This window comes from Mandrillus leucophaeus, unplaced genomic scaffold, assembly GCF_000951045.1.
Source record: "Mandrillus leucophaeus isolate KB7577 unplaced genomic scaffold, Mleu.le_1.0 Scaffold25, whole genome shotgun sequence".
Lineage (NCBI taxonomy): Eukaryota > Metazoa > Chordata > Mammalia > Primates > Cercopithecidae > Mandrillus > Mandrillus leucophaeus.
Genome location: NW_012102587.1, coordinates 5,717,263 through 5,744,626, shown reverse-complemented (window position 1 = coordinate 5,744,626; position 27,364 = coordinate 5,717,263). Strand labels below are relative to the sequence as shown.

Sequence of the window (27,364 nt, the reverse complement as noted above, 5' to 3'; positions counted from 1 at the left end):
GAAAAAAATATGTCCTTATTGTTTCAGCTGTAAGTTTGAATTCTGACTGGTATCTGGAAGTTTCTAAACTGTTATAGCTAATGAGAAGAAAAACTAGTGGTAAAATATATCACTGTTCTCTACCATGTCCATTTTCTGTTACTATAGCAGAATACCTGAGACTGGGTAATTTATTTTAAAAAGAGGTTTATTGGCTAGGCGCGGTGGCTCACGCCTGTAATCCCAGCACTTTGGGAGGCTGAGGCGGGCAGATCACCTGAGGTCAGGAGTTCGAGACCAGCCTGACCAATATGATGAAACCCTTTCTCTACTAAAAATACAAAAATTAGCCGGGCGTGATGGCATGCACCTATAATTCCGGCTACTCAGGAGACTGAGACAGGAGAATCGCTTGAACCCGAGAGGCGGAGGTTGCAGTGAGCCAAGGTCAGATTGTGCCATTGCACTCCAGCCTGGGCAACAAGAGTGAAACTACTTCTCGAAAAAAAAAGAGGTTTCTTTTGGCTGGGAAAACAAATCCAAGATCAGATTGCCACATCTGATCGGTCCTGAGGGTTGCATGCTGTGTCATAACATGTCAGAGAAGCAGAGGGGGAAGTGGGTGCATGTAAAAGGGACAGAACCCCAGGGGCAGCCTCACTTTATACCAACCCACTTGTGGTAATTAATCTAGTACTGTGATAGTGAGAACTCACTCGCTCCCTTGAGAATTAACCTTGTCTCTGGAAAGTGACATTAATCCCTCTAAATGATCTAATCACCTCTTAAAGGTCTTGTCTCTCAAAACCACCATACCAGGGACCAAATTTTCAACACATGAATTCTAGGGGACAAACTCAAACCATTGCACATGTGTTTCTAATATATGTCATATATAAATGTAGCAAGAATAAGCTTCTCTAGTGAATTTATTGATAGGTAGAGAAGATTCCTCCAGTATTAGATTTTGTTTGCTACTTATGTTAAGATGCCAGAGTAGTTGATATTGTTATTGCTTGTTTTGTCAAATTGCTTTCCCAACAGCTATCTTTCTACCATGTTAGCAGCAATAAGTATTTCTTGTCTTTATTTTTTATCATTGGATTTTATTTTAGGGATTATTGTTTGCCCATGGCATGTCATTATAATTTCCCAGTTTCTTTTTTAATTTTAACTGAACATGTTGATCATTTGTCTGTTTTTACTCACTAGTTATATTTTTTGGTGGGAGGATTATCTAATCATATCTTTTGTGCCACAATTTAACAGCTTTGGAATTTGGGGAAGTTGTAGTTACTTCCCCAAAGAATAGTAGTACTAATTCTACATGATAGAATTAGTATGAGGTTAAAATGAGATAGTTTTCTAAAGTTCTCTGAGTACTTTGGCAATGAAAATATTAGCAATCCTTTATCAATTAGCTATGAATTATTGTTACCATCTTTGTTTCCCCTTTTATGGCATTATTTATTTTAATACAAAATTATATTTTAAGTAATATTTAGCCAAATATATCACTTTCCAGTCACAATTTAAATATAAGAATAAAAGGCATAACAAAATGATATAGATATATACATGAGTTGATGCGGCAGTATTATGAACTAACAAAAATACCATGATAGCCTGAAAGTGGAAAGTATTTTCAATAAAATGTTTCTTTATATTTTCGTAGTATATGCTCTTTAAACCAGTTTGCCTGAGGTCAGGTTGTTTTCTAAAAGTACTATGTCACATGTGAAGTCTTTTTTCTCAACCAAGTCATCGGTGTGGAAACAGTTACCAAGTTAACCCATTTATGCCTAGTGCTCCATTATTGGCATGCTAAGCTCCTGAGAGTTATTTATATCCTACTGTTCAAGGTCATCGCCAAGGCCTGATTTTTCGCAGAAAAAAAGTTTGCTACCTCTGCCATAAATGGGTTAATATATGAGGACAAAAGTCGACCACGTTAAAAAATGTAAAGTGTGTAACCTATCAAAGTTGATTTCATTCAATTTTTTTTTCCAGAAACATGATCAGGGGCAAGTCTTGTTGGATATAGTCTTCAAGCATCTTGATTTGACTGAGCAGGACTATTTTGGTTTACAGTTGGCTGATGATTCCACAGATAACCCAGTAAGTTTAACATTTTGTCTTTCATTTTTATTTAGTTTTTCCTCTCAGTTTAGTATAGAAAGTCCTTTCTGATTTACAATATTCACTGATTTGATGAAGTTTTTTTTTTACTTGACTTAAATAGAGGTAATTCTTTTTCTTTTGTTCCTCTTTTCTTGACGTTTTAATCTTTCAGAAGTTATTAGCTTTAAGGCTTTCATGATTATGTCAGGTAATGTCACTTTCATTGATTATATGTCTCAGACAACTAAAAAGTAAGTCCAATTTGTGCCTGTTGACTTAAAGAGAGGAAATTGGGCATAAAGGTTAAAATACCTTCAGATGTATATAGTCTGCACTAAAGTAAAATTAGTTTTTTTATTTTATTTGTAGAGAGCTATTTCTAATAAAAATTCTTAATTTATTCAATGTCAAATTTCCAGATTCTATCAGAGACCCTCATAAATAAGATGGAGATTAAATTTCAGAGCGGTACAATTATTTGGCATTAAACTCCTTGGATTTTTACTTATTCTTCAGTAATTGCAATTGTGGTTCTTTTAATTAGAAAGATCACATCATAGAAATAGAAGATAGCAGGGCCGGGCGCGGTGGCTCACGCCTGTAATCCCAGCACTTTGGGAGGCCGAGACGGGCGGATCACGAGGTCAGGAGATCGAGACCATCCTGGCTAACACGGTGAAACCCCGTCTCTACTGAAAAATACAAAAGAAAAAACTAGCCGGGCGATGTGGCAGGCGCCTGTAATCCCAGCTACTCGGGAGGCTGAGGCAGGAGAATGTCGTGAACCCGGGAGGCGGAGCTTGCAGTGAGCTGAGATCGGCCACCGCACTCCAGCCTGGGCCACAGAGCGAGACTCCGTCTCAAAAACAAAACAAAACAAAACAAAGAAATAGAAGATAGCACGTGAATAATAAAAATGTTTACTTTGACAATTAAGCATTATAAAATGCACTAAAGGATATACCTTACTCTGAACCTAGATAAAGGGTATACAAGCAAATTCTGATTGAATTCTTTGTAAATTTATATGCTTACACAGTGAGGAACTTCTACAATAAACTATATTCTTTTGATTACTGTAAGAGGATCTCCATTTTGAAGGGAATATTTCATATACTTTTAGAAAAATTAGGAGGCTGAAGAAATGGTTCTGAATTAATGTTTTAGAAATCTGTTTATAAGGCTATATTAATAGAAGGGCTATAGAGAATACAAGTAATATTTATGAGAAAAGTTAGTTTGTTTTTTTCTTCCCCTCTCTCGTGGTTGGGATCTTCGTTCTCTGAATGAATAGCTAGTGGGAATTATATATGAAACGTTAAATACTACCACTTATTTTCTTGACATCATTTACTGATTTTGTACCACAAACCAGCCATGGAAAAATATGAGGATGGCACAAAGAAAAACCAAGGGCCAGCTAGTCTCAGAGAAAATAAATGCTTTTATACTGAACTAAAATTAAAATAAACTTTCCTCATACTTTGATGCCTTCACTAGACGACCTGAGCTTCTTCAGGGGCCTAGAGTTATACTGTTGTTTCCTGATAAATAAACCCATGTAAAAATGGAAGTGAGTAGAAATATCAATAATGCAACCTTCCCAGGTTGAACCTAAAATAATCAAAAGGGTCAGAATGTCGTTTAAAGAGAGTTTATTCAAGTGCAAAGGTTGAGGACCTCAGCCCAGGATATACTTGCAAGTTGCCTTGGAGAGTGCTCTGGAGAACATAAGAAAAGTTCGAGTTTTTAAAGAATAAACAGGATCAATCAGGAGAGCGAGTAAGTGCAAAAGTTTTTCTTCAGGAATACTCATTGATTTACAGAAATAACATTGGTTAGTGATTGGCTATACATGGTTGAACTATAGGGTGTATAACATTTTATGGCTACTTGGCTTCAGTCTACAGCCCATATAGCTGGTAGCTTCAAGAGGTAATTATGTCCCTGAAGGGAGAGTGAGATGTGACTGCTGTTACTTTTTAAATGCCTTTCTTGTCCTGATCATTTAAAGGTGCTCACATTCCTCAGATAAAAGGTTTTTTTCCTTTTTTAATTGTGAGCCAAGCAAATACGGAAAGGTGACTGTTATACCTCGTTGAAGTATACCTCATGGAGAGAAAAAATAGATAATTCTTAGATCTTGCTGACCCTCGTAAGTCAGACCCTCTAGTTATAGGCTGGCATTAGATTGACTGGGTAAGTGACAAGATGACAAAAGAGGAAGAGACCAGCGACTCACCACTGTAGTCACTACCATAAGTATGAAAACCATCCTTTTCAGGAAGCACTCCAGAAGGATTAATATTGAGATCATATATACTACAAGAGATAAAAATTCTGTCACATAAATTTGTATACAAAAAGACATATCATATACAAAAAGATATAGAGCTAATTACACCAGAATGAATGTACGGAAGAAGGTATTTGTAGCTAGGTTGATCTTTTTGCTGTCTCCTACTTTTTCTTTCTTTGTCTTTTCTATCTTGAGTATTTCTTCTCAAATAAGATACATTCCAGGTTCCAAGAGTCCAGTTGTTTATGATTCAAAGTAATTCTTCCAGAAAAGTTAGAATCAGAATTTTAAAGGCCCAAAAGAGGCTTTAGAGATTATCTGGCCTCACACTCTAATTTTTCATAAGACATCATCCCAAGCCAAAGCTACTTCCTGGCATTAGTGAAACTAGGACCTGGATCTCCTAACTCCCCATGCTAGTCTTGTCTGCTGCACTGCAGTTTCATTATTTAAATATTTGGAAGAATTTTTGAGATGCAAAAATGTGTCCACAGAAGGACCTTTAGAGCACAAATCTTATAAATAGTGTCCCATTTCTAGTTGTCAAGAGCACAAATCTTATAAGTAGCATTCCAATTCTAGGTGTCAGTGTGAATTAAGGCTTTGAGGATAATTAACGGACTGAAGGAAAAAGATGCTATGCTTCAAGAGAAAGGAGTAGGGGAGTATCATTTATAAAACATCTGTGAATTTGTTAATCAACTAAATGTTTTGCTTATAATATTCCATTTTATTTTCACAATACTTTCCTCACTTATGATGAAAGTGTCATTAAAACCATTTTAAAGATGAAAAACTAATGCTTATGAAAGTCAATTAATTTGTTTAATGTCATGCAAACTACTGAAGTAGCTGAGAAAGAACTTGAACTCAGATCTAACTTCAAAGCCTATACTCTCTACCACATGATGTTGCTTCCCAAGTGATGATAATATGGATGCATAGGATTTACATAGTAAATGAACATATTAAGGAGAGGAGGTAACCATATAATAAAATTACTATCAGTAATCAAAAGGAATTTGACAAGATTCTACTAGAGTTAATTCTCACCTATCTTTAGCTCAGAGTTTTTAAATCTTAAAACTTATGTATGTTACATATACATATGCACATGTATGTATATATTATATATATTTTTTTGCATATTTTTATATATTAGTTTTAGAGAATTAGAACTACTATTGCCTTAGACATTGAAATTAATGTAATTGGGTTTATAATTGATAAAAGGCACTTAGCATGTTGTTTTTTTCTCATAAGTATTAAATAGCAAATACAGAATAATAGCTGACTGTCTTTCCCTTTAGAATCTTCCTTGGTAATAAGTTCCAGTGCAACAAAGAAAATTACTTAAAGCTTTGACTTTTCAGAATTTCTCATGCTTTAATTTAAGACCTATGTATCACAATTTTAGCTTTTAGCATAATATCTTGTTGTAGTAGTAATATTCAGTAAATGTATGTTGAATTAATGAGGAAAATAATATTGTGGTTATAATTCATTATGCATTATTTAATTTTATGAGCAGTTAAAGGTGGCTTTTTCTTAGTGGTCTTTATCAGCATGCTATTTAACAGAGCCTTGAGATTATATTATTCCTGTGCATTTACTGTTACTTTCCTTATTAAATTGAATTATACTGCTCTTAAGTAGGATAGAGGGTAGATTATTAATTATTGTTGGCCTAATCTTTGTGCAAGTTCAGTCTTCTGGAATTTTTGTTGGATTATGATATTTTACTGGTCTACTCCTTTTTGCATAGCTCCTAACCCCGTGGTTTTCAAACTGCAGCTTGCATGAGAAACAACTGGAAGGCTTCTTAAAATACAGATTTCTGGGACCTATGCCTAGAGATTTTTGAATCAGAAGGTCTACTGTGGAACTCAATAAATTACTTTCAAATAAGTTCCCTTGTGTCACTAATGCTGCTTGTCCAAGGAACCATATTATGAAAATCACTACTCTAATGCAGTATACTGTTAATTAACACTACTAAATTATGACATCATTTATTTGTTATAATTTTATTTACCTTTTCAGTATTTCTTTTATATAACTCAATTCTTATATTATTTATCACGTTAGGTTTGAATAAATATGAGAAAAGTCACATAGAGGCTGACCATTATTTCAACAAGCCATGTTTGAGTACATGGTTGCTAATATGCTTAAATTTATTTTATATATTTCACTATTTCTTTCTTATCTGTTCATATGTTTCTGCTGTAATATCTTAATTCAAGCTCTTATTTACCTATTGTGTAATCCTCTTTGGTAGCCTGCTAACTGGTATTTTTTGCTTCTTGTCTCTTTTAACTCTGTTGTATTTTGAGAGGGAATGGCAGAGAAACCTGGGGTACACCGAAGTGTTTAAGAAAGAAGCAGGAGCATATGCCGAGATCAAGAGTGAAGAAACAGGAATGCTGAATTTGAAGAACTGGAAAAAAGTTTTAGTATTAAACTTTTATTTACTAAAGGAGAAGGGGTAAAAGATGAGGTTTGAGCAGTACATGATATCATAAAATGCCTTTTAATCCATGATAAAATCAAACATGAATTTTTTTATATGACTAAACATAAGACTTGTATTTTACACATATCCCTTTGGTTATAGTGTAGCCAGTAACTAATAGACAGTTGGGAGATTGTTGGAATAAAGAAATTACTAAGAAAGTAGTGGTTGGCTGTGGAGAATGAAGAAAAGAAGGTAAGTTAGGAGATAGTCAACAGGACTGGCTGATTTGATTCAGATAGAATGAGTTCATGAGGAAAAGGGGTAAATCAAGGTTACTACTTCAAATTCTGTTTTTGGCAGCTTGGTAAATAGAAAAAACATGCAAATAGTATTGTTGGTTTTCTTTTTCATTTCAAAATGTTTATTTCTAGCATATAGAAATACAGTTAAGTTTGTGTATTGATTTTGTATTCTATACTCACTTAATTCTAGTAGCTTTTTGTAAATTCTATAGAATTTTCTACATAGATTATCATGTAGATATATGGTAAATTACATTGATTTTCAATTTTTAAACCAACTTTGTGTTTCTGGGATAAACCCCAAGATGACTGACTGATTGTATATTAACCTTGTATTTTGAGACCTTGCTAATACACATTACTGTTAGTAGTTTCTTTCATTGATTCCTTAGGATTTTCTGTGTAAATAATCATGTCTTTTGCAAACAGGGACAGTTTTACTTCCTCCTTACCAGTCTTTATCCTTTCTGTTTTTCTCATTTTTTGATCTGTTATTGCACTGGCCGAAGCCACCAGGGCAAAGATGGATAGACGTGATAGGAGCAGACTACCTTTTCTTGTTCCCGATCTTAGAGGAAAATACTGAAAACACTGTTTCCCCATCAAGTACATTGTTTAGTTTTTTCCCTAAATCAATGTAACTGAGGCATAAATTACAGAGAATAAGATTCAGCAACCATTCATAATGAAAACTCAACAGAACTTGGAAAAGAAAGGAAAGTTTTTACTGTACAAAGGACGTTTAATATTTAAAGATGCATCCAGAAAATGCAAAGTAAAACCACAATGAAGTAGTATTTCCACTAGAAGTAGTATATCCACTAGTAGTATATCCAGTGAAGTAGTATATCCACTAGAATAGTTAAAATTAATTATTTCAATACCAAGTGTTGACAAGGATGTGGAATAACTGATAAAATTGCTTGTGGTAATTTAAAATGATACAACCACTTTTTGAAAAATAGTTGGAAGTTTTCTTGTAAAATTAAACATAGGTTTAATATATACCACTGAGAAATCCCACTTTTAGCTATTTATCCAAGAGAAATGAAAACATGTCATATAAAGCCTTGTATACAAATGTTCATAGTAGTTTTATTCATAATAGCCCAAACGTGAATTAACTTTAATGTCCATCAATAAACAAAGGGATGAAAAATAACTGCTGTGTATCTATAGAGTAGAACACTATATGGTTCCGTTTATATTAACTTACAGAACAAGCTAAACTGATACATAGTGACCAAAAGCAGATCAGTGGTTGCCTAGGGTTTGGTGGACTGATTGCAAAGAAGCACAGGAAACACTTCAGGATAGAAATTATCTTGATTGTGGATGGTGATGATTACCTGGCTGTATACATCTGTCACAATTTAAACTGCATATTGCAGATGGGTACAGTTAACCTGGCTGGACCCAGAGTCTGTATTCTGTGTCCAATTTGGGAGGAGTATCTCTACTTATTTCTTAAAGATTCCAACTCCTCCTCTTTTTGTGACTCTGGAGTCTAACTATACATGCATAGTTCAGCTGTCAGCCAGAGCTAACCCTAACCCTAACCCTAACCCTAACCTTAACCCTAACCAGAATGAACAGTGGTTCGTTGGTGTTCATAGCCAGAGTTTGGGGCTAATCCTCTTTCTGAGTTCTCCTTTTCAGAATTTCCTCCCAATTTTCTGTCTTTTTTTTTTTTTTTTTTTTTCCACTCCATTCCTAAACTCTGTCCTCTGACACCTCAAGTCAGTAAGGATGTCCTCTGCCTGTGCAGGATTTGAACTTGCCCTTAGGCAAAGATTGTTAATATGTATGTCAGCCCTTGCAGTTTTTCTGTTTTTTCGAGAGTAGATTTTCCTCCTCTTTTTGCCTACTTTTGGTTGCTTTGCAATGTCAAATAGTACATACAGAGAATAAAAATGAATGCCATCAACAGACAAGAAATTTTCAAGATTTTTTAAAAGATTGAATGTTGACATTCAGTGTTGATAGGATTGGTGGAAGAGTCAAACCAGAGGAAAACTTACCAACAAGGTGTTGAAGAGGAGAGATTTCTGGGTAATGTAGTATGGATATCAAAGTGATTAACTGAGAAACTAATTGAGGCCACTTGGCCTTGTCTTTTCCCCTTTTCTAATTGAACAGAGGGCAACAGATATAGTTCCCTGTGGAATAAAGCTGTGTGTTAGGGTATGGTTGTTGGGGGAAGACTCATTTTTCTTTAGCAATATGATTAGCCACCTCGAAAGCACAAATGAATCATTTGGAAAACTATTATAGCTAGTAAGATTTAGAGCTCAACAAACAAATATCAGTACCTTTTTATATACCATTTAGGAGACATACTCCAACAAAATAGCAAATCACATTTTTTTAAAAACCCATCTTCATTAAACATCTAGGAATAAACCTTAGCAGGAGTGTCAAGAGCCATATGAAGAAAATATAGAACTTTGCAGGAAGATATAATAGAAATTATGAATAAATGGAGATATACCATGCTCATGATGAGGAATGCTCAGTATTGTAAAAGATCTCAGCACTATTTCAGTTTCATTGGTAGAACCAGTGGTATTGCTGGTTAGAATCTGAATGGAATTTTTGGGGAGAAGATTTGACAATAGGATCCTCAACTTCCTCTGGAAGAGAATCTGGATAAACTTAGCCAGATACATAAAATATAATCAACTTGTCCTAACAGATATAAAAATGTATTATGATGACATAGTACTTAAAATAGTATGTTCTTAGTATGGATATAAGCCAGTGGGGTAGAAGAAACAGCCCAAGTATCAATTTTTGTCTGTATGAAAACATAGTTTATTATAATGATGGTATTCAAGACAGGTATTAGAACAATTGGTTAAAGATGGGAAAATATGTATTTAGATTCCTAATAGATACTATATATAAAAATAAATTCCAATGTAAATTTAAATGTAAAACAATAGTATAAAAATGTTGGGTAAGAGTTGGAAACATTTTAAATAATATTTGTTTATTATGATCATCCTAGGCAACAATAGTTCATGCATTTGTAAAGTAAATGTTGATAGATTTCACTGCATAACATTTAGAATACACACTGAGGACAAAATACCAACTCGAGGGAAATACTTGCAACTTATGTAACATAATATTAAAATCTAGAAGAGCTTCTACAAATAATGAATAAAAGTCAGATAACCCAATAGAAAAATGGGAAGATAGCATGAACAGAAAAAGAGTAACTATTAATGATAAACGTGACAAGATATCCAGCTTCACTAGTTAATCAGAGAGATGCAAATTACAATGATAACACTCTTTGCATACTAGATTAGCAAAAATACAGATTCACACTACCTGTTCTGGCAAAGGCTCGGGAAATGTGCATCCTCAAGATACTTGGTGAGAGTATAAAGTGAAAAAGTGTTTTTGGAAGGCAGATGGCATCATATATCAAAATTAAAAATTTATTGTATGGAAGAATTTCTCTTGCAACACTATTTTTAATAGGAAATAGTAATGGAAAAACCCGAAACCCTCATAAGAGAATAGTTGAATAAAGTATGTGACATCTGCTGGGCATGGTGATGCATGCCTGTAGTCCCAGCTACTGGGGAGGCTGAGGCAGGAGAACCACTTGAGCCCAGGAGTTCTGGACTGTAATGCACTATGCTGATTGGGTGTCTGCACTAAGTTCAGCATATATATATATAATTATTAAATGCTTATATGCAGGTGTACCACAGCATTGTAAGGTATACTTACTGGTAGTGAACAGAGGCTACCTCTTTGGATGGGAGAGTAGAATTGGAAGAGCCATAATAAAGGACTTTTATGTGGTTTTTTTTGCTGTGTGTGTGTGAGAGAAAGAGAAAAAAAAAACTTGAATGTTTTATATTGATACTGTTTTTTTAATAAAAAATTTATTATAGAAAACAAAAGGGTAAATGATCATTCATCTAAACTTGGCTATGCTTCCAAATCCCTTGGGAAACATAAAAAAAATTGCTGACACCCTATGCCTAGAGATTCATGGTTAGTTGGTCTATTCACCTAAATATCTGAAGAAAGTCCCTATGCGAGTCTGATACTCATTGACCATCATTCATAGTCACCCATTTGGTTAAGTCACCTGGTTTTTATAATAAAATAATAAAAGACTTGAGAGGTAAAAGGGGAGCTGTAGTGGGAACGTATTCACACGAGGATTTATCGAGCCCCACTAGTTCTCCAGCATTGTTTTTGTTTTAATTTTATTTGTTAAATTTTGTTTTATTTTTATTTAGCCATTGTTTTTGTTATAATTTTATTTTATTTAGCATAGTGAAAGGTAAAGTTGGGATCAAATCCAAGTTTTCCACATCTTTTCTTTCTACTGTTTTACTAAGCCCTATGTTTTTTACTGGATCTAGTGACTCTCCAGAATTACTTTATTTGGGAGATGTTCTTCCTCCCAAGTTTCTAACTTGATTTCTAGTGAGAAATAGGATTGATTTATAAGAGAAACAAAAGGTTAATATCACAATGTATACAGCTGCCGTTAAGATGAGTAATGGCAGGTATTACTGCTAAAGATTTCTAAAAATGGATAGAAAATGGAATATTTTCAGATGAAATATGCAATACTTGATCTTTGCTATCTTGGGCATAAATACATTCTGTGCCTGAAATATCTCACCTTTACTTTAACTCACATCCTTCATTCCCCTCACATCCTTTACCCTACCCCTCTCCCTTCACTTTTTTTAAGACTTAGAGTAAAAGTCACTTTCCCTCTCAAGCCTTTCCTGACTACCACTACTCCCCAGGTATAATTTATCTCTTTCTTTTTTATCTGTAGCAGTGGTGATACTTGATTGAGCTGATATGTTTCTTACCAGTTTTTGAGGATAGGGACCATGTTTTGATCTTATATCACCCCAGTACCTGGCACAGTGCCTTATAGAAAGTAGGCTTCAAATAATGAATGAGTTAAGGGAAAAAAATACACATCTAAAACTTGATACCGTGGAAAAGAATGTAAGCTAGAATTTAATCTCCAAAGTGATACTGAAACAGATGAAATAAATATATGGCTGTAATTTGTCCAAATTATATTTTCTTTAAGACCAAGGCTGTTTACAATAGCAACCCTGAACAGTTTGGAGTTAAATTACTTGTTTGATTGATTGAAACATGGTCTTGCTCTGTCACCCAGACTGGAGTGCAGTGTGCAATGGTGCGACCATGGCTCACAGCAGCCTCAACCTCTCAGGCTGAACCTCAACCTCCTAGCTTCCCACCTCAGCCTCCCGAGTAACCAGGACTACAGGCATGTACCACCACACGTGGCTAATTTTTTTTTTTTTTTTTTTGTAGAGTTAGGGTCTTACCATGTATCTTTCCCCTAATTTGCAGAAAGATACAGATGTACAAATAGAAGAAGCTCACTGAACTCCAAGTACAGTGAAAGCGGTCGAAGGACAGACTTTTGAAAGCAGCAAGAGAAAGAGAAAAGTGACTTGTTACATACAAGTGCACCTCAATAAAATAATCAGTGGATTTCTTAGTAGAAACCTTGCAGATCTCAAATGTAGAAATTTTATTACTATGTTTTGGCAGATACAAAAATTAACTTTGTCATATGAAGCAGTATATGGAGTAAACAAGAGATTCTTCCCAGGGAAAAGAATGGGAAATTGGCTTTGAAAAGATTAGAAACCATGAGCCATCAGGTAACCGATTAGCAATGTCTAATCGCTTTGAAAGGTTTGAAAAGATTAGAAACAGAGCTCCATCCTTAAATAGACACTCCTTCATGAATGGAGTTGATGATGTAGTGCCATCTCTTATTAGCTATCAGTATTAACTAGATAGTTATAGTTTCTAATAAAATATTACATTTAAAATTCATATATATTTTATTGCAGACAGTTCACCTTTTCTCAGATGTAGCACAGTAATCCAGTTAGTACAGCAGTTCTTGGCACAGAAAATGCTGTCTGTAACTATAGGTGGTGATATAATCCCAATGCCCATTTATGTAAGAACAAAATTAAGGGTTTATAACATGTGTTTTCAAGATGTATTAAAACAGTTACTGTAAGCAGTTCTGCTTCCAGATACATATTGAAGAGATTTGAAAATGTATGTCCACACAAAAATTTATACACAGATGTTCGTAGCAACATTATTCATAATAGCTAAAATATGGGAACAATCCAACTGTCAATCAAGTGATGACTAGATAAACCAAATGTGGTATATCTACACAATGAAATATTCAGCAATGAAAAGGAAGGGCATACCACACCACACTCATTGAGATGGCTATAATTTTTTAAAGGTAGTGTTGATGAGGATGTGAAGAAATGGCAGACTTTATACATTGATATTGGAGATGTAAAAAGCCACTGTGGAAACAAGTTTGGCAGTTTCTCAAAAAGTTAAATATACAGTTATCCTGTGACCCAACAATACTGCTCCTAGGCATATACCCAAGAGAATTGAAAACACATGTTCACACAAAAATGTGTACACAAATGTTCATAGCAGTATTACTCATAATAGTCAAAAAGTAGACACAACCCAATATCAGCCACACAAAGGAATGAATTATTGTTACATGCTACAATGTAGATGAACCTTGAAAACATTATACTGTGTGAAAGCAGACAAACACAAAAGTCAGCCTGTTGTATGATTCCATTCTTATGAAATGTTCAAAACATAAATTCGTAGAGACAGAATGTAGGTTAGTGATTGTTAAGGGCAGGAGGGAAGGGCATATTGAGACTGACTGCTAATAGGTACAAGATTTCCTTTGAGGGTGGTGGAAATATTCTGGAATTAAATAGTGACGATGGTTGCATACCACAGGGAATATACTAAAGTATAATGACACATACCTGTTAAAATGGTAAATTTTGTGGTGCATGAAATATATCTCACTAAAAATACTGCATAAAAATAATGCTGAGTCTTGTCATATGTCATATTTTATAATTTTAGTTTGATAAATTTTGCAAAGTTATCCTCCATTGAGATGGTACAATTTATGCTTTCAGAAGCTATGTACGAGAGTGCCTGTTCTTCTCACGTGTATGTCATCATACGTTTCAGTCTTTGCCCAATGTTACTGTTGAAAACTAATAACCCAATGTAGATTACTTTTGTATTTCTCTAATTATGATCGACTATCTTGTCATATACTTAAATGCCATTTGTATTTCCTTGATTGTGAACTTCCATTCTTATTCATTGCCTGTTTTTCTATTAGTGTCAGTTTTTTTCTTATTGATATGTAGAACTTCTTTATATATTATGTTTTTTCCTAGTTTGTTTCGCAACTTAATGATGGATTTTTACAACAAATGCTATTTTTACCGTTCAGTAGTGCTTGTTATAGCACTGTTCCATCTTCCTGGTTTAAACCAAGAACCTAAGCCCTATCTCATTGATATCATTGTTGAGAGCTATTAAATTTCTCAGTGCTTGTCTTTGTACTTCTAAGCTATGTCAGCTTAACGCATCTGTGTATGTAAATGTGTTTGTATTTCTTTTACCAGAATATTTTGAAGGAGAACTGAATGAGGGAGACAGGTTTTCAATAGATTAATTGATCTGAAACTTTGATTGTAGACAGTCATTAAAATGGATATAATTTATGACTTTTCCTAGAAGATATTAAGAACAAAAATCATTAGATTAATAGATAGATGGATGGGAAGGTGGATAAATGGGTAGATAGATTGAGGAAAGTGTATTAAACAGGGCTGAAAATCCTACCCCTGGCTATTGAGTCATTCAGCAGGTTTAGTCCTTCAGTAAATTATTTATTTACTTACTTATTTACTTTACTTACTTTCTTGCTTATTTTGAGACGGGATTACAGGTGTGTGCCACTGCTTCTGACAGTATTTTTAATTCATGTTATGTCAAGCCCTGTGCTAGGTGCTGACTGTACAGTATTGACTGAAACAGCTTTTATCCCTGGTTTCATTATAATCTAATGAGGGAGTCAGAAAAAAAAAAAAAGGTGAAACAAATTTAATTGAGGCAATGTAATGAAGGAATATAATGTTCCTTACTTGTTTATAGAAAATAAGTGGGAGCTGTATGACATACTTTTGGTAGGGTGGTCAGTGAAGGCCTTTCTGAGGTGGCAGGCTTTAAGCTGAGACTTACAGATAGTGAAGAGTACTGTAGGAAATCTAGAGGGCTTTCTGTGAAAGGGAAGCTTGAAATTGAGGGCCTTATGATGACATCTTTCAGAAACAGAAAGGAGGCCATTATGGCTGGAATTTAGTAAGTTGAGGTGGAAGAGGTAAGAAGAGACCATACAAGCCATAGTTTTTGGATCTACTACTGAGAAATTATCAAGAAGTGTTAAGCAAATGAGTGACATATTCAAATTTATGTTTTAAGACTACTCTTGCTTCTTTATGGAGCATGAAGAGGGACATGGTGATAAGAACATCAACTGGGAGAGCAATTAAGTGGCGATAGGCAGAGCTTAGACTAGAGAGATAAGGATGATAGACTGATAAATTCTAGATACAGTTTGAAGATAGACTTGGATTTAATGTGTTGGATGTTATGGACAGTGGAGAGGAAATCATTATTAATTACTCCCAGCCATTTATTTATTATTAAAAATCTATGTGTTCTGCCTGGATTTAATTATGGGTGGTAGAAGTTTGGTTTATAAATAATGATACATAAACTTACTTGGAAAATTCTACCGTATCTAGTACCTCATTTTGGGTTCTTTGATTTTTTTTTTTAACCGAAACATGTTAGCAGTTGAAATTTTTCTGAATTCAGCCCTAATTGTCCAGAAATAGAGCTACACTGGCCTTCAGAAGTATTGAAACTGCTTAAAATTTCTCACACATAAAAATCATCCTCAAAACTAAACATTATATCTTTAAAAATTGGTGGGTTTTTTTTAAAGGGAATGTATTTTATTTTTAAAGGAATGAGGTAAATGTTATAAAATTTCTCCTCAGTGGATTTTCAAGTTCTGTAGTAGAATTTTGCCTGAATGGGTATAAAGCCCAAGATTTTGTGTGTATGGAGTGTGTGTGTGTGTGTGTGTGTGTGTGTGTGTGTGTGAAGGGTGAAGAGAATTTTGAAAACTTGCCAGATTATTAAGAAATATAGTTAGATTAATATGAATTACTTCAGGTTGCTGCAATTATTAACCAGCTTTACTTTTGAAATAGAGGTTATTGCGCATTGTACAGTGTGATGGAAAAGTCAAATCAAAATCTTAACATTAACACAAATGAATTCACTAATTTCTAGCATAATTTTATTACATTTGATATGAAAAATATTGTCTGTAATGCAATGATATTTTTCCTACCTGGGCCTTTTCTGAAATGCAGCTTTAAGCATTAATCTCCAAATGGAACAGATTTGTAAGAATCAATATAGTAGTTCCCAAAGGAAAAAAGAAATCAATTTTTTTAATTTATTTTTCAGAGGTGGCTGGATCCAAACAAACCAATAAGGAAGCAGCTAAAGAGTGAGCATACATATTTAACATTTTGCAAGTTTACTTTATAAAGATAAAGGATTAATATAGTCTGATTAATTAGAACTACTTTTATTAATTCTAGGAGGATCTCCTTACAATTTGAACTTTAGAGTCAAATTTTTTGTAAGTGACCCCAACAAGTTACAAGAAGAATATACAAGGTGGGTTTATGGAGCATATTTTTCTTGAAAATATTGTCAAAACTCTAATATAAAATTTTGAAATTAATTAGGCAAAAGGAAATTACTATGGTGTAATTCTGAGCTTTCCAGTCAGTACACAGAATAAGTTATGGCTATTCCAAGATAATGTTTTCCTCCTTTTTTGGATGGCTAGGAGAGTGTAAGGGGATTTAGAACCTCAGGGTGGCCCAGTCCAGCCCCAAGCAGCCTCCTGAGCCATATAAATATTAAAAATTTCTACTTGTGAACACTGCTTAAGTGTGGCTATAATTAATTGAGGTCATCAAATGTTGCTGAAATTGTATCCAAAGGATGCTGTGTGGTGAGAAATGTTTGGTTTTTTTTCCCATGTGAAAGCATATTCTAGTATCTTTTTTTACTGGGGAGAACATAGAATTTATAAAATATATAACCATTATTTGCAAGTCAGTAGGTACCTTTTGTCCCTTATGTGTTTTTAATCTTTGATTCCAAAAAAGTATAATGGAGTTTATAAAGGATGTTGCAGAGAGTGCTCTAGCATTTTGAGGCCTTTACATGCCCACTTGACTCTCCATTTTAAGTCTCAGCTTATATTACTATCTAATTTTTTGGTCATTTCAACTTGACAGAGTATATACGTGAATTATCTAGATGAACATTTTGATAATGTTCTTGAATGTAAGGTGAAATATTGAAGGTAGAAATGGAGAAATACCAACAGTGTGGTTACTGTCAGTATTAACCTGAATGACAACCTTGTGTGTTGCCTGAAAGACAGAATTAGTAATTAGTAATGATTTTTTTAAAAAGACAGTTAAAAATTAGCATGTTATACTCTCTGTAAAATTCTCAGATATAAGAATATAGGCCAGTGACTACATTCAGAATTACTATATAAGATAGGTGTCAAATTTAAAAATCCATACTTAAAATTACCTATAGATAGGATGTTAAATTTTAATGTATTGGTTATCATTTAGGATACTGTCTTGGAGTGAAGAAACAAAAGGATAAATTAAAGATACTTAATTAGCTGCAGCTGCCAGTTCCAAGGTGTTTGCAGAGTTTTCAATAGTAAACCAAGTGAGAAAAATTAGATTGAAATTCTAGAGATTTCTTTTCAGTGTGTTTTGGGGTGAGTGTGCAGGTGTTCCTTTTTTTAACAATGGGAGTATTCAGTAATGTTGTCTCTGGATTATGTAATCCTAATGCTTGCAGCTAATAGTAGAATCCAAGCTAATTCCTCTTGAAAAACAAAGTTGTGTTATATGTATACATCTTGGCTTAATATTATAACCCTTAAAATATTGTGAGTTATAACCATGTTCATAATGTACTTCACTTGAAAAACTGTCTTTGAATTTCTGAGTGGAAGTAGAATGTGTTGATTCTTGTATAGCCTGCATTGAAAACATAATAAGGAAATAAATGTGTCTTTCTGATAAGTTGAAATAACTTCCTGAAGCAGAAGAAAGTAAAATCGAGTTTGATGGTAGTCAAGGAATTAACTTGTTCTCAGACCCTTTTGTAATGGAATGTTATGGAATCTTATAACTGGTATTATTTGGTAAAATGGGGTAAATGTCTAGTTTTTTTTAAATTTTACTACCATAGTGTGTATCAGTGATTTTTCTACTCTGATTAGAAATTAGAATCATGTGGGGGAGCTTTAAACCATAATGATGTCTTGGTCACATCCCTAGATAATTCTGATTGAACAGGTCTTAGATGGGACCTGGGCATAGGTATGTACAAGTTCCCCCAAATGATTCTAATATGTAGCCAAGGCTACATATTAGCCAAAGCTTTAATGCTTGAGTAGTCTTAATGTGATCGTTATGATTAGTAACAGTGTACCTTCTGCCACAGCTGCTAAGTTTTCAGAACTAGTTTAGACCCCAGGAAACAGGAAATCTGCTATACCTCCTTACCTTGAGATTTCAGGAATGTAAATATACATTCCCAATATGCAGATGAATCTACTTAGTAATTCTTTTTCAGTTTTTAGCTGTATGAAAGTTGATTCTGTTTGGTAGTGAGCCAAGAGAAGAAAATAAACTCTATGTAGTACTAAATTAGTTTTTAAAATATCCTTTTAATTAGTGAATTAGTTTAGTTTAATTAGTAAAAAATATTCCTTTAATTTTGAAATAGTGGGCGGGGAGGGGAGCGGGGAAAGAATGGAGTCAAACAGGTTCCACAAGGTTAAACACTATTTAGTTTTAGCAGGTGCTAGCATCATTAGAATTGAATTTTTCCAATTCCTAAGATACATATGCTAGGCAAATTGATACTACTTTCTTTTTACAAATGTAGAAACTAAGGCTCAGCCACATTTTAACTAATTTGCCCAAGATCACAAGCTAGTTTTGCCTAGGACTTGAATTCTGGTTTCTGCTTTTAACAGTTAAGTTCTTGCCTCTTGGTTAAATGAGTATGTAAGTAAAATTTGGCAAGTATAGGCATTATTTATGTCAGATTTACAATATTATGGCAAGGATATACATGACCTTTAAATCCTGACTGTAAGATTGTTTCTCATCAGGAAACTTTAACTCTGAATTATTTTTATTTTTATTTTTGGGACAGAGTCTCGCTCTGTCGCCCAGGCTAGAGTGCAGTGGCGCGATCTTGGCTCACTGCAAGCTCCGCCTCCCGGGTTCACGCCATTCTCCTACCTCAGCTTCCCGAGTGGCTAGGACTGCAGGTCCTCTTACCACGCCCAGCGAATTTTTTTTTTGAAACGGAGTCTCGCTCTGTCGCCCAGGCTGGAGTGCAGTGGCGTGATCTCAGCTCACTGCAAGCTCTGCCTCCCGGGCTCACGCCATTCTCCTGCCTCAGCCTCCTGAGTAGCTGGGACTACAGGCGCCCGCCACCACGCCTGGCTACTTTTTTTGTATTTTTAGTAGAGACGGGGTTTCACTGTGTTAGCCAGGATGGTCTTGATCTCCTGACCTCGTGATCCACCCGCCTCGGCCTCCTAAAGTGCTGGGATTACAGGCGTGAGCCACCGCGCCCGGCCCTTTTGTTTCTTTTGTTTTGTTTTGTTTTTGTTTTTTTTCTAGTAGAGACGGGGTTTCACCGTGTTAGCTGAGATGGTCTGGATCTCCTGACCTTGTGATCCGCCCACCTTGGCCTCTGAAATAACTTTGAATTATTAAACCAAAACAGGCCTGATAGAAATATACTGTCTTGGATTGAGTAAATAGATTATATTTATAATATTATGCACTAAGCCTCACAAGAAATTATATATGAAGCCAGGATATTTGTATTCTTTTTTTTTTTTTTTTTATAATGAGTATTTGATTCTCTGAAAACCTCTTTGGTAATTTGAACATTGTCATGGAGCTCTTCAATGACTTTAATCAGCCAAACTAGAATTTCTAATAACTTTTGACTCTTTGAATATGTATTTTTTTTTTAGTGAAATAAAAATCTTAAAATTTCCTGGTTAAACATTTAAAACCACAAAGTTTGGTCGTCTGCCACCCCTATACAACACAGATGACTTTGCCCAAGTATTGATAAATCTTTGAGTGAATGGGTTACCCACTAACAGAGACCAAAGGACAATGCTATCTTTTAAGCAAGGACAGTAGGCTTGTTAAAGAAAACTTATGTTTTTGTTCGTTTCACAGGAAATTGAATACTTGACAGTTCTAACGATAATAGACAAAAGAGCTCTTTTTTCCCCCCCTAAACAAAGAGAGACTTCTTAACTCAAATGGAAGTGTATAGGTGCTTTTCTGTAACAGGCAGCTTCCTGCCATCTGATGATAAAATGATCAAAACACTGGCCTGTACTCATAGCTGACTTTCTGTCTCAGACCAGCAAAAATCTTGGCTGGTCTCTAGTGCACTGCTACTGACAACTCTTTCATGTTTGTGATACTCAGGTTTTCTATGCTTCCCACTTCTACTTTCTGCATATACCAACCCTCAGAATATTTCTCCCTCTGTCATGTAACTGTTTAAAATCTTGAGGGCTTCTATAGTGGAAGCTAGTGGAAACAAGACATTCGAAGTACAAATTTCATACATCAAAGAATTTTAAAGATTTAGATTCATGAGCTTATGAAATCTTATTTTTAAACTACTTTACGTGTTTTAATATGTAAATTATAAAAGCAAATATTTAAATATTTTTATTTGTTAATGTAAGTATATAGTTTCTTAGAATTGAAATTGTTGCAATTCTAGTAAATGCTATCCTTTTTTTTTCTTTTTTTAAGGTACCAGTATTTTTTGCAAATTAAACAAGACATTCTTACTGGAAGGTGGGCTCTTTAAATTTCTTACAAATTTTTTTGTAATGGACTTTAAAAATACTTTTAAAATCTGTATTAAGTAATTCATGGTCATTGCAAATAAATTATTTAAGAAGGTTACATGTAGTGTGAATTCTTTTCATCAGATAAGTTTATTTCTTAATAGTTAAATCACATGAAACTTCAAGTGTGATTGTTTAACAAATTATAGTACTTTTGAAATTACTATGTTTAACCTTCGGTTATGTATTTTTGTTTTGTTTTATTAGATTACCCTGTCCTTCTAATACTGCTGCCCTTTTAGCTTCATTTGCTGTTCAGTGTAAGTATCAGCCCATTTTTAGGTCAAATAGCATATAACTTTGTGGTTTGTGTTGCTAGTACATTGGCTTTAATGTGGGAGTTCTGTAGATGTGTTACTATATAGAAAATAGTGACTGCAGTGGAAATGTAATTAAATCTTCAGTTAGTTAGCAATTACTATGATTTTTGGAAAAAAAAATTTCTTCTGAAATTGAGACCTAGAAGAATGTTAAGTGGATTGCTGTAGCTTGCTGAAGTGGTTATATTAGAAACATAAGTACTTTACATCCAGAAATAGAATTAATGACATCACTGATTTGACTATAATAATTTAAAAATTTGTTTATTAAAATGTGAATATTTTCCTTTCATTATTAGCTGAACTTGGAGACTACGATCAGTCAGAGAACTTGTCAGGCTACCTCTCAGATTATTCTTTCATTCCTAATCAACCTCAAGATTTTGAAAAAGAAATTGCAAAATTACATCAGCAACACATGTAAGAGTTGTTTAGTTTTTTATTTGATAAACTTCTTAATGGCATTCTTTCTAGAGAAATGTTTGAAATTACTTCTAATTTGATGGCTGTATTTAATATAGAATAATTACTCTTACCTAAAATAATATTATTTTAAAGAAATATAGGTGATCTATGCTAAAAAATGATTTCATAGGCTATATGAGGCTCATTTTCATTTCTATTAAGAGCCATTAAGCTATCTGTAAACAGACATTTATTTGCTATTGTGTAATAGCTAAGTAATTTTAGAATATAAATAGTATAGTCACATTGTAGAGATCCGTCTGCTTAGTAATTCTTTCTCAGTTTTTAGGTATAAAGGACTTGATTCTCCTTGGTAGTGAGCCAAGAGGAGAAAAGGAACTCTATATAATACTAAATTAATTTTTTAAAAATATTTCTTTAAAAACAGTACAGGTTGAACATCCTTAACCCAAGTTTGAAATTCAGAGAGCTCTAAAATTTGAAACTTTTTGAGCACTGACATTACACCACAAGTGGAAAATTCTGCACCTGATCTCATATAATGAGTTTCAGTAAAAATGTGGTCAAAACTTTGTTTCATACACAGAATTATTTTAAATATGATACAATATTACCTTCAGGCTATGTGTATAAAGTATATATGAAACATAAATTTCATGTTTAGACTTGGTTTCTATCCCAAGATATTGCATTATGTATATGTAAATATTTCAAAACTTGAAAAAATCTGAAATCTGAAACACTTATGATCCCAAGCATTTCAGATAAGGGATACTTAACCTTATCAATATTCATTCATTAACAATATTCATTCAACTTTGATTCTTTTGTGTGAGTATAATTTTCTATATTATTTTTTCAAAAGAGATTTGTTGCCTTGAATAGAAAGTAATATTGTTTATTAGTTCAGAATTCAGTTGTGCTTCAATATACGATTCTGAATACTCAGGGAAAAACTAAGGCAGTGTTGCATATTGGTAAGAGTCTGAACTAGAGAGCCAGACTGCCTGGTTTGAAATTCTGTAAGATTAGTTACTATCTTATAACCTTGGCCAAACTGCTTTATGCCTCTTCTCTGTTTCCTTATGTAAACTAGGGATAATAAAAGTATCTATCTATCTCTGGAGTTATTGTAGGTCTTAAATGAGTTGATATACATGAGGTTCTTATAACCATACATAGCACATTGTACACACTGAAGAAATGTTAGCTGTTATTATTATTCAGAAAACTTTCTTTTGCTAATAACTCATGTATCTAAGACAGGATAACAAACCATGGCCCATTGCCCTTTTTTTTTTTTTTTTTTTTGAGATAGAGTCTCGCTCTGTCGCCCAGGCTGGAGTGCAGTGGCACGATCTCCGCTCACTGCAATCTCCGCCTCCCGGGTTAATGCCATTCTCCTGCCTCAGCCTCCCAAGTAGCTGGGACTCCAGGCGCCCGCTACCACGCCCAGCTAATTGTTTGTATTTTTAGTAGAGACGGGGTTTCACCGTATTAGCCAGGATGGTCTCGATCTCCTGACCTCATGATCCGCCTGCCTCGGCCTCTCAAAGTGCTGGGATTACAGGCATGAGCCACCTCACCCGGCCCCCATTGCCTATTTTTATATGGCCCACAGGCTAAGATTGTTATATAGATTTTAAATGGTTGCAGAAAGTCAAAAGAATAGCATTTTGTGGCATGTGAAATTTCATAAAATTCAGTGTTCATGAATAAACACTTACTGGAACACAGATACCCTCATTCATTTATATGTTGTCTGGCTGTTTTCGCACAATGGCCAAGCTAAATAGTTGCCACAGAGACCGTATGTCCTAAAAGCCTACAATATCTACTCTCCAGCCCTTTGCAATAAAAGGTTTGCTGATTCCTGATCTAAAATAGACTAAGAGTAAGAGTTTGAAAAACTGGTAACCTCCTGGCGTAAGCGTAGACTGCCTAATGTGGTGAGGGGGCTATTTTAGTCTAAGTAAATTCCATTCATAGTGAAAGTTATACATATAGCATATCAGAATCAAGAGTCTGAAGATAAGCCAGATTTTTAAAATTTACCAATAATAAAAAGACTCTTAAGGAGAAGCTTATTGATTATATATTTCTGTTTGATTTAAGTACATGATTCATCAGATCTTTAAATGAAGAAAAATAGAATTATCCACTTTAACTGGAGGGAGTATATATTTAATTTTATAGAAATTTGAAGTGTGCTGCTTGTTTTGTGCATTAGCGGGCTGTTGGCTCCCTTTTCTAGTAACATTAGTGAATAGAAAGTTTATATCTTTGTTTTTGTAATTTGCTGCTTTTGCTCTGCTGTAGTCTGATAATAACAGTAGTCTTTAATAACTAAGGTTGTTAAAACTATATGTGAAATAGGAGTAAATCTATTTTTAAAGGCCTTACATGTAGAGCAGTGGTTCTTCAACTTGTGTTTATAAGAATCACTTGGGATTGTTTTTAAATATAAACAGTTTTGACCTCATCCTTTCTAAATCAGACTCTACAGAATAGTCTTCTTAAACCATCTGTGATGAAAGATGATTTCTTCCCTCCAGCTGTCATTATTGTATTATTTATGTTTTGTAAAATATAATAAAAATTAATTACTAGAAAAGTAAAGTGGAGAAAGCAAAGATGTAAAAAATACAAGTCCTCGTTTGTTTGTGTTTTTGTTTTGTTTTTTACTGTTAGATTTAACAGATATTACCCTGCCAGATTGCTATACAAGCCTCCAACACTCAGGTTCCATACTGTGAATCAACCTCTGATTGTGCACCACACTCTGAGAAGCACTGCCCTGGAGGTTGGCTTAGAATCTGCAAGTTTCAGAGATACCCTGTGTGATTTAAATGCAGATATTGTGTATGAACCAAATTTTGAGAAATACTGCTTTTAAGTTATATCTAAAAGTGAGGGGCTTTGTTACAGTCACCCATATGAATAGCAAGGAGCTTTAAAAACTTGGTGTATTCTTGTATTTCTGGAAAATAAGAAAGTATTCTGGAAAATAATAATTTGGGTTACTGAAAATGTGCCCTCCAGGTAAGTTAGAGGAGTAGTCCTGCATGGCGTTTTGCAGATTTAAGACTGCTCAGTTTTTTCAGATAAATAGCCTTTTTCTAATTTAGCTGTATTTGATTGATTGATCCAATTTTTAACTTGATGTCTTTATAGAGGCTTATCTCCTGCAGAAGCAGAATTTAATTACCTAAACACAGCACGTACCTTAGAACTCTATGGAGTTGAATTCCACTATGCAAGGGTAAGTGAAGAAAACTTACTTCAATGTTGTTGAGTTAGGCTCCATTACTCAGTATAACATTTTTTAAGATTAGATAACAAATGGAATAAGTTATGATTGCTGCTGACATAGCTGCACTGAAAATTTCCTCTGAATTTAAGTATTTTCACAATAACTTAAGATTCAATTCCTGAATGCGAAGGATGGTTAATATGGATTCTTCATGTTATTATTCTTCAAGGTAGTGTTTTATATGTAAAGATAATTTTTACAGACCATAAGATATAGTACCTTTAGAATATTTATTTTAAAATATAATTCTTAAGCTATAGGAAAAGTGGCTTTTGTATACTTTTATAATAATGATCATTAAAAATATTCTCACATCACTGAGGCCTGCTGCCTTTGAAAAACTGGTAACCTCCTGGCATAAGCATATTTGTGAGTGTTTATCCTGTATTTGTGTGTTTCCTCATGTTTTTCTTGAGTTCTTTATCAAAAGTACTTGGAGTACAGCTATTCTATACTCAGTGAAAAGTGGAATTATAATCATCAGTTGAGTTGTGGATAGTGTTTATCTTCTCTTGGGAATGAATAGTTGAGCCTAAAAAGAATATCAGCCTGAAAGGGAATTCAGAGCCAATATTTTTCTTAGATAATTATTTTCAATCATTTTAATATGCAGACACTCACAGGTACACAGATAGTTGTTTAAGTACTCAAAGTTCTACTTCATGTAATGGTTTTATCCTTTAGGACCTTTCCTGACCATATTCTGGGAGAGGAACATCAGTTCTTATGTTTCACAAAGCTTATGTCAAGCTTTCCTTTAAAAGACCAGATGAGTTGCTTCACTCAGATGATTTTATCTTGTAATTCTGAGTTTTACTTGGAAATCTTTTTGTCTGACTCCTTTTAAAATGTGTCTCTTAGAAACTTTCAGCTTTTTTTTTTTTCCTTCAACTTTTATTTTAAGTTCAACTTTCTGCTTTCTTTAAAATATGCCCCTTTACTTTCCTTCCTTATTTAGGGCCTATATCTTTTGAACATGATTCTTAAAAATGTAATGTACTGGTCAGTATTTGTGTTACTAGTTTTTTTTTTTTTTAATAATAAAGTTTAAAACAGATGGAACTTTAAATATGTGAATTAAACTATGGTTAAAAATAAAAAGGGGCTGGGCATAATGTATCGCACCTATAATCCCAACACCTTGGGACAGCAAGGCAGGAGGATTGCGTGAGCCCAGGTGTTCAAGACCAGCCTGGGAAACATAATGAGATCTCAGCTCTACACATTTAAAAAATAAGCTGGTCATGGTGTTGCATGCCTGTAGTTGCAGCTACTCAGGAGTTGAGGCAGGAGGATCAGCTGAGCCCAGGAGTCTAAGCCTTCTGTAAGCTATGATCATGCCACTTCACTCCAGCCTGGGTGACAGCAAGATCCTGTCCTTTCTTGTAGTAGTATTATAGTTTTGGGTGTTACTTTTATGTCTTTAATTGTCTTGAGTTGATTTTTGCATGTGGTAAGAGCTAGGTGTCCAGTTTCCTCCTTCTGTATGTGGCTGTCCGATTTTCTCAGAACCATTTATTGAGGAGGATGTCCTTTCCCCAGTGTAAGTTCTTGTTGACTTTGTTGAAGATCAATTGGCTGTAAATATTTGGCTTTGTAAGTTCTTGTTGACTTTGTTGAAGATCAGTTAGCTGTAAATATTTGGCTTTGTTTCTGGATTCTCTAGTCTGTCCTATTGGTCTGTGTGTATGTTTTTACATCAGTACCATGCAGTTTCGGTTACTGTAGCCTTGTAATACATTTTGACGTCAGGTAATTTGATGCTTTGTTCTTTTTACTCTGGATTGCTTTGGTTATTTGGGCTCTTTTTTTGGTTCTATATGAATTTTAGGATTTTTTTTTCAAATTCTATGAAGAACGATGTTGATATTTTTATGGGGATTGCACTGAATCTGTAGAGTGCTCTGGCAATATGGTCATTTTAACAATATTAGTTCTTCAGATCCAAGGGCATGGGATTTTTTTGTTTGTGTCATCTTAAATTTTTCATCAGTGTTTTGTAGTTTTCCTTGTAGAGATCATTCACCTTCTTGGTTAAATTTATTCCTACGTATTTTTTGTAGCTATTGTAAATGGGATTGCCTTCTTGATTTCTTTCTCAACTAGATCATTATTGATATATAGAAGTGCTGCTGGTTTTTATG

At 34.2% G+C, this 27,364-nt stretch overlaps 1 protein-coding gene across 2 annotated transcripts in view; it reads left to right on the top strand.

Moving 5' to 3' along the window:
* The window catches only part of PTPN4 (protein tyrosine phosphatase, non-receptor type 4 (megakaryocyte)), a 242,281-nt gene that overhangs the window by 119,424 nt on the left and 95,493 nt on the right, over positions 1 to 27,364 (top strand). For both annotated transcript variants that reach the window (XM_011983430.1, XM_011983431.1), the window contains 7 exons: positions 1,990 to 2,097; positions 16,610 to 16,652; positions 16,747 to 16,825; positions 21,064 to 21,108; positions 21,369 to 21,421; positions 21,781 to 21,901; positions 25,082 to 25,169. In XM_011983430.1, the coding sequence (XP_011838820.1) occupies positions 1,990 to 2,097; positions 16,610 to 16,652; positions 16,747 to 16,825; positions 21,064 to 21,108; positions 21,369 to 21,421; positions 21,781 to 21,901; positions 25,082 to 25,169 (537 nt within the window). The remainder of the gene's footprint in view (positions 1 to 1,989; positions 2,098 to 16,609; positions 16,653 to 16,746; positions 16,826 to 21,063; positions 21,109 to 21,368; positions 21,422 to 21,780; positions 21,902 to 25,081; positions 25,170 to 27,364) is intronic.